The sequence below is a fragment of the Monodon monoceros genome, unplaced genomic scaffold (genome assembly GCF_005190385.1).
Source record: "Monodon monoceros isolate NGI ecotype Baffin Bay Population unplaced genomic scaffold, NGI_Narwhal_1 Super_Scaffold_1, whole genome shotgun sequence".
Taxonomy (NCBI): Eukaryota; Metazoa; Chordata; class Mammalia; order Artiodactyla; family Monodontidae; genus Monodon; species Monodon monoceros.
This window is the reverse complement of record NW_021703765.1, coordinates 85,207,173-85,218,135: the sequence shown is the minus strand read 5'-3', so window position 1 is coordinate 85,218,135 and position 10,963 is coordinate 85,207,173. Positions and strand designations below refer to the sequence as shown.

The window sequence follows — 10,963 nt, the reverse complement described above, 5'->3', positions numbered from 1 at the left end:
AAAGAGAGAGACAGGGAGAGAAAGAGAGAGACAGGGAGAGAAAGAGAAGAGACAGGGAGAGAAAGAGAGAGACAGGGAACACAGAAAGAAGAAAGAAAAGGAGAGAAATAAGGAGAGAAAAGAGGGGAGGAAGACGAAAGAACAGAAACCAGAGGGAGGGAGGCGGGGAGGGGACTGGGGCACTGAGTGGTTCAGGATGTGTATCCGCACGTCACTTGTGACGGTTTGGGGACCGGGAAAGTTCATCCCTGCCCCATCCTTAGTCACAGGCCTCGGTCCTCTCGGCCCCTCCAAATGCGTCTGAGGATTCCTCTTTCAGAGCCATGGGTCTCGGGTCCCTGTGTCCATCTCTCACTGCGTTTCTTTCCCAAAGCCCGGTGCCCCCCACCCGTGGGAGGGCAGCCGGCCTTTCCAGCCAGGGCACACTGTGACCGTTGGCACAGGTGCCGGTCCCAGACGCCACCCGGCGCCAGCTGGGATGCACAGCAGACACCTCTTCCTCCAGTCGGTGGGTCCTTCCATCCCCCGACAGTCCCTCCAGGTCTTTGATCTCAAATAAAGGACACGATGGCTTACCCTGCCTGGGTGGTGACCCCTATCTGTCAGAGTGGTTTTACTGCTCCCGAGTTTATTAGTGGAGCGTGTGGCATCGGGCAGATAACTTCTGATGCTGTTTCTGTTATCATTTATGGAGACCTCGTGCTAAGGATAGATTTCATCGGGCGGGTGCGATGGACACGGTTGCAGTCCTTGTGACCTGTCATAGTGAGTTGGCTGGCCCGCTGAGCAGCGCTGTTTCATTAGATGCTATCCAGAAAGGATATTGCTGGGAGATGCAGACAGTGATGTTACTCTTATCTTCTCCTGCCGTGTGTGAGGGACCTTTCGGTGCCTGGAGATACCTGCCTGGTATGCGCGCTCCTTCACTGCCTCCCCAGAAGCCATGCCCCCAGGCTGGGAATTTCCAGGACAGACAATAAGCCGACAGAAATACAAGTATTGTCCAGCAAGGGAGACAGGTCGGATTTCCTCAGCAGAGCATCATTTTCCACGAGCTTGGAGTTTTATTTACGAAGCACTTGATGCCGGGGAAAGTGCAGTAGGGCCAGGTCCGTCATTCAGCTCCCAGTGTCCCCTGAGCACTGTCCAGCTTCTTTTGCTTCGTTTTTCCCCTGTGTTCATCCTTGTCTCTATTTTGGACACACGGATGCTTCGTCAGTGGGGGAGCACAGGAAGAAAAATTAATGAAGGATGAATGTGTCAACTTCGTAATTTCTTAGAGCTCTGATTTTTTTTTTTAAGTGTTAGAAGAGAAAGGTTGAGACTTTGAATGGAGCAAAGACCGATGAGTTCTTTCCAGCATTTGCGCGTCCGTTTGATTTACAGCACGGATGGCCCTTGTGCTGCACCTGCTGCCCTGATCCCTCCTTCCTTCCTTCCTTCCTTCCCTCCTTCCTTCCTTCCTTCCTTCCTTCCTTCCTTCCTTCCTTCCGCAAATGTTTGCTGGCTGCCACCTATGTGTTGGCTGCTCAGCCATTGTCCTGAAAACTGGGAATGCAGTGCAGGGTAGGACAAGACCTCTGCCTTACAGAGTGAGAGTAAATGAACAAGTACATGAAGAATTCAATAAGTTCAGATCAAGAAAAGGAAAACACATGAATGAGAGAATGAATGAAGTGAGAGATTGATGAGGGCAACGGCTTTAGATGGGGTGAAGTTGAAAGGCGTGGCTGACACCCATTATGCAAGTGCTCATGTCCTATGGAAGGACAGCCTAGCCCTTGTCCCCCTACCTCAATAAAAGTCACCAGAGCTCTCTGAGTTCCAATTTGATTCTCATGAAACCACAGTGTGAGATATCTCCAAGGGGCCGCCTATTCTCTCTGACTGCAACTCCCATTATTTCTTTTTTTTTTAATTTAAGAATAGTTGATATGCAGTGTTGGGTTAATTCCTGTTGCACAGCAAAGTGACTCAGTTACACACATATACGCATTCTTTTTTTTTTTTTTCACATTCTTGTTTTTAATATTCTTTCCCATTATGGTTTATCACAGGATACTGGATTTAGCTCTCTGCGCTATACAGTAGGACCTTGTTGTTTACCCACGCCATATATGAGCCTGCCTCTGCTAATCCCAACCTCCCACTCCATCCCTCCCCCAACGCCCTCCCCCTTGGCAACCGCCAGTCTGTTCTGTAGGTCTGTGAGTCCGTTTCTGTTGTGCAGATACATTCATTTGTGTCGTATTTTAGATTCCACGTGTAAGTGATGTCACATGCTTTTTGTCTTTCTCTGTCTGACTTACTTCACTTAGTATGATCACCTCTAGTTGCATCCGTGCTGCTGCAAATCCCAATATTTCTTGAACCCACTCCCATGGGACCCACCTTCATCTCCCCAGTGCCGTGGCTCTTGTTAAGTCACCCGAGACGTCCTGCTCAGTGGTTAGTGCCCTGCCCTCATCCTCTTTGACCCAGAGGCACAGTTTGAGGGGGTCCACCTCCCCACCCCCCAGGCTTCCAGGGCCCCACCCTCTTCCAGCTTTCCTCCTTCCCCACAGACGCCCTCTAAACATCCCCAAGAATCAGTCCGCAAGCCACGTCTCTTCTTGACCTACACTCGCTAGGTCCCCGTGGGTTTGAATGCCACCTGTGTGCCAGCTGCCAGATTTGGTTCTCCAAGTCACATTCTGCCTCTGAACCCCACTTCTTTTGTCCAACTAGACATCCAGCTTGGACGATCTCAAACGTCATGTCCCCAGTTGAATTCTGTTCCATCCTCCGCAACGCGTGCTCCGCACACGACCTGTCAGGCTCTGCAAAGGGCAGCGTTTCCCTTTTTGTACCGCTTTTCCTTTTCCCTGGAGTGAATTGCCTCCTTCTGTGTGTTTGCTCAGTCCTCTGTGTACCCATCACTCCCCTGTTCCTAAACCTTCTGCCAGAGCTGTAGAATTCCTCTCGACATGTCCTGCTCTAGGGGATGTTTTAATTCCATTTCCCCCTGAGACGTCCTGCCTGGAGCCCGGCCTCTTCTTCCTGTGCAGGCTGGTGGCTCCGGAGGCCAAATCCGAGCTGGGCCTGGAAATGCCCTTCACCATCATCTTGGGAATTCCCTTTACACCTTTCTGTACTTTGTTGGATCCGCTGCTTCCTGGATCCCATAATATATTTTTTTCTTGATGTACAGGATGTATCCTAAGGAAGCTATTTTCCCACGAAATGTAGGTGGATTTTTTGACATTTTACACTCCTTGGAGATCCCTTTGTGCTTTCAGCCTCACCTCTGGACCTGGCCACCCTAAGGAAGGTCTGGGCATTCAGCCAGCTGGAAGGTCAGGGGCCCGGAACCTTCCCCAGGGAGCCTCTCCCCCCGGAGGCTCAGCTCATCCCTCTGCTCAATACGGTGGTTGGCAGAAGCAGGTGAAGTAATGTGCGAGTGGAAACCCTTGTTCAGTTAAAGAATGAACGAATGATCAAACTGCCCGAGGCTATTCTAATGGGAATCAAGGTAAGATAGGACCATCAGCCACCCCTTATCTCTGGTAGCTGGTGGAGGCATAGCTTAAAAATTAAAAGTCCAAGCAGAGCGAGTCCCATCTACGAGGACTTCTCCACGGGACGCCTGCTCGTGGAGATCAGGGTGCCAGGGGCTGAGCCAAGAATCCTCAGTTCCATTCATTCAGAAAGCAGCTCCTGAGCATCCTGTGTCAGCCACGCGTAGGGGCTAAGGCACTGCCGTGAGCGTGCGCGAGGCCGTGCACGTAGGCTGTGGACCATGGCGATAATACTAAAAGCTACGCCGTGAACATTTGCTCTAAGTGCAGCACGCTCTGGGCCCAGTACCCGGAATGCACGTGTCACCGTCTTGAAGTCCCCGCCTGCCTCTGTCTCCTCCTGTCCTGTGTCACTCTCCGCCCAGAATGCCTGGTCCCCAGATAACGGCAGAGCTGGTTTATTGCTTTCACTGAAGTCTCCACCTGGCCTCCCTGCCTGAGTGGCCTCAACCTGCCAGCGCTGCTGCTCTCTGCCACCTCACCCCGTTTAGTGATGCCACTTGCTCTTTGATGTACCTATTTGCCTATTGTCTGCACTCCCAGAACATTGCCTTCCACAGAGCAGGTACTCAACAAGTGATGCTTGGCAACTTTGGATGAATGAATGGATGAATGACTGGGGGAATGAATGAATGAATAAATGGAGATGCTTGGGAACTTTGAATGAATGAATGGATGAATGGATGAATTAGTGGGGGAATGAATGAATGAATAAATGGAGATGCTTGGCAACTTTGAATGAATGAATGGATGAATTAGTGGGGGAATGAATGAATGAATAAATGGAGATGCTTGGCAACTTTGAATGAATGAATGAATGGATGGATGAATTAGTAGGGGAATGAATGAATGAATAAATGGAGATGCTTGGCAACTTTGAATGAATGAATGGATGAACGAATGGGAGACCTAGTAAGATTCCATCCACTGATGTAGTTCATGGTCATATGAAATTACCAGGATAACTGATGGTTAAGTTCTAGGCAATCCTCTATGAATGTCTGTTGAATGCATGAGTGGCGGCAGCGGTCAGCCGTCACCCGGAACCTGTGGGATGCGGGTCCCCTTACATGCAGGCCCTGGAGGCCTGACTCCGACCCCGATGTCTCTAGGGAAACGGCGACCGGAGTCCAGCTGCTTTAGCTGCTTCGGATTTCCAGTTTCTCGTGCGGGTTACATCTTTGTCTTATTACAATTAGCAGCTACAATAATCCAGATGTATGAGCAAAAGAGTTTTTCCACATTTAAAATTCGTCTGCAGATTTGATCAATGTGACTGTCCTTTCAAATTCCTCCCGTGTGGGAAATGAAGGCTCCAGGTTTAAGGCCATTACTGACACGTGGGTTGCTAAAAGAAGCCAAACTCACCCCACATCTCATAAGAGCGCTTTGCCTCCATGGCAAGTGCTCGCCTTGGATGTGTTGGATTTAGTTGTTGTACGTGGATGGTGGGAGGGGGGATCGCAGGCTGACCCTCCGAGTTCATTCAGTTCTTGTTTTCTCCTATGACACATGCCCGGAATATTGGTTCATGGCTTCCTCAGCTCTATGGAACTCAGGGACCTGAGGTGAGGGTCTGCATAGCCCTCAGTCTTGAGTCCATGAATCGTGTTCACTTTTCTGTGGAGCTGAGATGAACAGCACCCACAAATGACCGCCCCCCTGCTCATACCAACCAGCATGCATACTCCCAACCCCATCACCAAGGTGCTTGGGTCCTTATTATTCTGAGTATTACGTGTCCAGTCTGTCTGAGCCACATGTCCAGAGCTTTGGCAGCGGGAAAGCTACATCCCCTCTACACAGCTATGCCTCCCCTGTAACAAATGTGTTCGCTGCGGTGTCAACCCACCCCCTGGACATTTGATCCCCTGGATGACAGGCCCCTTCTTCTGACAGCAGGACTGTGGGCCTCCCTAGGAGTCATGGTCCCTCTCAAATTCACCGTGTTCTGTAGGAAATCGTGTCTGCGTGAAGATCTCAGCTTCCCCCATGCGCTGGCAGTGGCCCCCGAAGTGAGCCTTGCTTAAGCTGTTGCTTAGATTCTGCAAGGATTCAGTGCTGCCAATTTTAACTGTTAATTTTAACCATCTATTCTGATTGCCCAAATGGCCCAGCTTGCAAGTAGCCTACAAAAACGAACTCCTGACTTTCACTTGAAGCCAGAAACGAAGTTGTTTCTGCCAGCTTGGCTGTGTTTTAACAGCCTGGGGTGGAGTTTTTAGTTGTTTTTCATTCTGCCATTTGAAAACTATCTTTGACTCAAGTGGCTCAATGATGGTGTTATTTATATAATCCTTGTATGTTCTCTGGTTGGTTTTCTTTTTTTCCTGTTTTGTGATTTATTGTCCCTCTTGTTGTTTTTGCTTTGAAAGGAATAATTTTGAGCCTTTGAAGATGGAGCTGAATTCAAGAATGGTCTAGTTAATTTGCTGGGTTCTATTCACTTCCCAGCTCTTAACAGCCTCATTGGAAATATGTGAGAATGAAATGCATATGAATGAACTCTATATGGAAATCTCAGGCTACTTTTCGCTTTTAGTCTGTGCTGGGGAAGCCAAGCCCTTCCCTCTTTCCGACTCACGGAAGTTTTCAAGTGAGAAGCAGAAGCTGTTAAGATAGCTCTCACTGGCGTATTTATGATGTGAACTCTTCTCCTCATTATTCTCCAGGCACCTGGAGAAAAATATACCTCCAGAAATGAGAATTCTAAATGTAAATCTCAGTTTAATACATGGATTCTTCCTTAGTGCTCAGTTTTTAGAGGCAGCTACCCTATAGCATCAGGAGAACATCTCTAAATGTTTGTGAGACCTGGGAGACCAGTTTGATGGGAGGCATCAAGGTGATGTGGGGACAGGCCTTCCTCCTCCGTCTTATGACACCCGCACCCTCTCACTAAATTTTGGTGTCTCTAACTTTAAAATGGGAGGTGTCATGCCTTCAACAATCGACGGTTGTGCTCATTAGGACTCTTGGTTTCAAGTGACAAAAAACACAAAAAGAGACTTTCAGTTGTACACGCAACTGAAAATCTAGCTTCAGATGCGGCTGGGTCCAGGGTCCAGGGCCCAGATCAAGCTGGCTTCAGGCATGGTTGAACCCAGCACCTCCCAAATCCCATCAGACCTCCGTGGCTCTCCTGCCTCTGCTCTCCCTTGCCGTGGCTTCATTTCTGGTTTCCACGTCAAGGCCCCTGGCTGCTCCAAGTTTGCCCCTCATGGTGGCAAGGTGGCTGCAGCTGCTCCAGACTCTCCTCCACTCAGCCTCAAGTTCCAAAGGCAAGGGGCCTCCCTTCCTCCCAGCATTCCCAGGCAAAGTCTCTTTGTTCTGACTGGATCATGCACTCACCCACTAACCAATCACTGTGAGTCTAGAACCTTGCTCATGTGTTCAGTGGATCCCCAGCAAAGTCAGGACCTCTTCCCAGGACATAGTTCCAGGCAGGCAAACACAACAGACATTTACTGTCATCACAGTGTTAGAACTTCAGGGTCCGCGAGGACAGGAAACAATAACGTTGCATCTCAGGTTTGTGTGAACTTACCATGTGGCCTGGGCAGCAGCCATCCTGAGAAATTTCTGTGGTGAAACTTGTACAATTTCTTATTCTGTGGAGCTGATGGCTTTGTGTCAGATGATTTGAAGAAGGCAGCCCCTCTGCTACAGCTGAGAGCCTGGGCGCTCAGGACCACCCGGGCAGCTCCTTCTCAGGACCTGGTGGGATTTCAGCAGACCTTCGTTTATCTAGGGGTCAAGTTCGCATGATTGTGTTTTATTTCTCAAGCAGTTAAGGACATTTGAGAAAATTATGGTGCTCCCTGAGGCTTTGGGAAGAATTACCCTGCCGTCTGGGTTCAGCCTCCGACCGTGTGTGTGGCCCCTTCTCAAGAGTAGAACTCGGCTCCTACCCTCACGCACCAGCTGAATCCCCCCAGCCTCCCTGTTCTCTGCCAGATCAGGGGGCGCTTTCCAGTTTTTACAAAGAGCATCAAACCCGAATCCATTCCTCTTGCCCAAAGGGAGAGAAAAATGAGAACTCATTTAGACCCTTAGAATTTAGGGGCTTATTAGACGAATAAAAATCAATGGCCCACACTCCCTGATAATTTAGACATTAATCTTTAATTCTCTTTTTCTCCCTTTAAACGTTCACTCTTCTGTTTTTTTATCATCAAAAAAGGCTCAGGTTGAAGCCAAGAAAGAACACGAAGGCGCAGTGCAGCTGCTAGAGGTAAGCGAACCGGCCGTGACGGCTTTCTTCCTGGGCGCGGGCGAGGTCAGGGGATATTGCGTTAATGCCTCACGGAAGCAATAGCTAACCTTTACTGAGTGCCCACTGGGTACCGGTTACTCAAGCAGCCTATATGATAGGCGCCATTATGGTCCCCATTTTACACGTGAGGAAGTGAGGCACAGAGAAGTTAAGCAATTTTCCTGTGGCCACACAGCCAGCATCAGAACTGTGGGCCTCAGAGGTGGTCTGCTCTCCTCTGCTGGCTCCTCCTGGATGGAAAGCAAGGAGGGTGAGCCCGCTCACTTGGGGGCATGATTTCCTCGAGGAGAGAGGTCGGGGGATGGGCCATTCCTATGGGTGACAGATGAATGGGGGAGTTGTAAGTGACAGCACTAAGCCCAAGGAAGCACTTGGCATCTGAGGGGGGCGTTGGCAGGAATCACAGCAGTGAACACGATCAAGGTGCTGCCACGGGCACCGTCCCCATGAGCACAGCGGGAGTGACCCTCCCCAGCTGCCCAGAGGCCTTTCTCACTGGCCCTGATGGTGGGGGCTTGGCCGGAAGTGGGGGGCATGTCTGGACCACTCTTCTGTCCCTGGCTGATGGCCTGCTGCCAGCATCCTCGGGAGCAGGGGGAACTCCTGGGATCACCCCGGGGCCTTTGCCGTCTGCGTTCCTCATGCATGTGATAAATGGACGTAAGGAGTCTCCCTGCCGAAGACAGAGATCACCCAGTTACTGACTCCTCACTACAGACACAGCAGCGGGCTGTGGCTGCACAGCTTGGGGTGGCCCCACGAGGCCTCCTCCCCTAGTTCCGTTCCATCAAGAAGGCCAAAAGGGCCTTTCCGCCGGGCCTGCCACCTCCGCACATGGGAAGCACCTGTCCTCTTTAAGATGACCTTGTCCCTCGTCCCCAGGGGACCAGCGGCCACTTAAAACAGAATATATTCATCTCTTACATTGCCTTTTAGAATCTATTCCTCCCCCAGGAAAAGGTTTCATCGTTATGGTCATATGTATTAAAATTGATTTTTTGAAAGCGTCCATTAGCTAATGAATATCTGGAGAGCTGGGAGTAATAAATAGCAAAGTGGGAAAATACATAACCCGGGAGACTGGAGACAGGCCTGCAAACGGCCATACACCTCCCTGAAAAACCACTTCACTCCCCCCGCCAGAGTCACTCACCGCACTTTGATTTACATAGTCTCCTGGCTGGAAGTGCAATTTCTTTGTTCCCATCACCCCAAGCCCATCGATCTGATCGTCCGTGTTGTTTTTATCCGCCTTCTGAGCTGCCGCTCTGTGACAGCCCCGCCGAGGTCATGTCACCCGGCGCTGGCGGCCGTGCGTGCCCCGGCACGTGGGGATGGGCGTAACGTGCTTCGGTTGGAAAAACGGAAAAGGCAGTGCAGATGCACTGAGAATCTGTGTCTTCTTTTATTCACAACATCTTCCTGTCATTGTGTCTCGCTTTGCTTTTCACCCAGAACACGCTGGAGAGCATGCAGGTATTTTAGGGAATGATGTCTGCCCCTCCCCCTCCCCGTGTGCTTGGTGATGCTTTCCCCGTTCGTGGACCAGCCGCGCACCCCTGGGCCCGCTCCATCCGCCCCTTCTTCCGAAAATGGGCAGCTTTCTGATGCGGTCGTGGGTGCCTGGGGCTCCCTGGGGCCAGGGCAGCCGAGGAGCTGCCCCTGGGGGCTCCACCCCAGGGAGATGCTTTATTCTGGGCATTGAGGCCCGGGTCTCTGTCCTCGGAAGTGATGAGCGGGGCCAGCAAAGCCGGCTTCCATTCTCAGGCTGGAAGAACGTTCTGTGAATTCAGATGACCTCGGGGAGGAGAATTGTCGGGATGATTTTACCCTTGGGTCAGCCACGTGCTTTCGAGCCCGGCCAAGAGCCCAGAATTTGGTGGGTCCGTCATCGGAATTCAAGCCTTGCACCTGAGCGGTCCCATTCCCATTCTGTGTCGAGTGAGGGCGGCGACCCTCCCAGCAGTTGGGGACCCTTGCTTGTTCTCACAGGCGTCCGCCTGGGGAAGAAGAGAAATGAGCTGTCCCTCCAAACAGGGTTTTGAGCCTTTTCCAAAACTCTGAGTTTGGCCGTGAATTTGTAGAACCAACGACTTTTCTCACTCTTGGGTGGTTTCCAAAGCGGCGTTCTGGAACCCGCAGTATCGGCATCACTGGGGAGCTTGTCAGACCCACTGAGTCAGAAACCCGGAGTGGGGGACTGAAATCTGAGTTTTAGCCAGCCCTCCGGGTACTTCGAGAAGCGTTGTTTGGAGAGTGCCAGGCTGGTTACAGGAAGGAGAACTATATCTGAAGGGGTAAGCCCCCTGGGAATCTTGGCCAACCCTGGTTCAGCACCTTAGTAACCAGAATTGTTGACCAAGAGTAACCGGAGTGCGACCCCGCCCGCCGACCCTCCGAGCATCCCTAGCGGGCAGTGTAGTCTTCGTTTGGAAGTTCACGTTCTCTGTGCCTCCTACTTGGCAGGCTGGTGACTTCCTTTAGTCAGATATTCTACCGAGCAGAACAACCCACCTCCTTGCGCAGCTAGAGAGAACGCAGTGACGGAGAAGGGCTGCCCCGGAAGACGTGTTAGGTGAACCCCTCAAAACACCTACACGCGCACATCCGGTTCTGTGGACGTTTCTCAGTGCTGTTTGCTGATGAATGATTGGCCAGGATGTTTGGAGATGGGGGAGTGGGGTGTCTTTATTCCTGGTCAGGACACCCAAGGACCGATCCGGGCTGGCTTGGGGGCTGAGCAAAGACAGGGGTCAGGAGTCAACTGAAAATAGAACAGAGCTTTTCAGAATCCAGAATCAGAATCCAGGTTTGCTGTTTGCAAACCTAACAGCCTAAGAGCAGGTACTAGCTACGTAGCTTCCTTGGCACTTTATGAGGGAGTGAGTTTAAGACAAAGGAGCAAAAGAAAATAGTTATAACAACAGCAACGGTGCCAACAGCAATGTTTATTGAACCCTCCTCTGAGCCGGGCACTGTTCTAAGGGTGCATCTGCGGGTTACCTAGGAGATAACGGACGTATCGTCCCTCTCAGTCTCCATGACAACCAGGGGAACCGAGGCAGGAGAAATGACTTCCGCAAAGCCTCGGAGCTAGTCAGGAGCAGAATCTGGACTCAAAAGCCCCAGG

At 51.0% G+C, this 10,963-nt stretch overlaps 1 protein-coding gene across 5 annotated transcripts in view; it reads left to right on the top strand.

Moving 5' to 3' along the window:
• Nucleotides 1-10,963, top strand: part of RIMBP2 (RIMS binding protein 2) — a 72,870-nt gene that overhangs the window by 1,169 nt on the left and 60,738 nt on the right. For 4 of the 5 annotated variants that reach the window (XM_029234231.1, XM_029234212.1, XM_029234239.1 and 1 more), the window contains exon 2: nucleotides 7,741-7,791. The exons of the other annotated variant lie outside the window; for it this stretch is intronic. In XM_029234231.1, coding sequence (XP_029090064.1) covers nucleotides 7,741-7,791 — 51 coding nt within the window. The remainder of the gene's footprint in view (nucleotides 1-7,740; nucleotides 7,792-10,963) is intronic. 5 annotated transcript variants of the gene reach the window in all.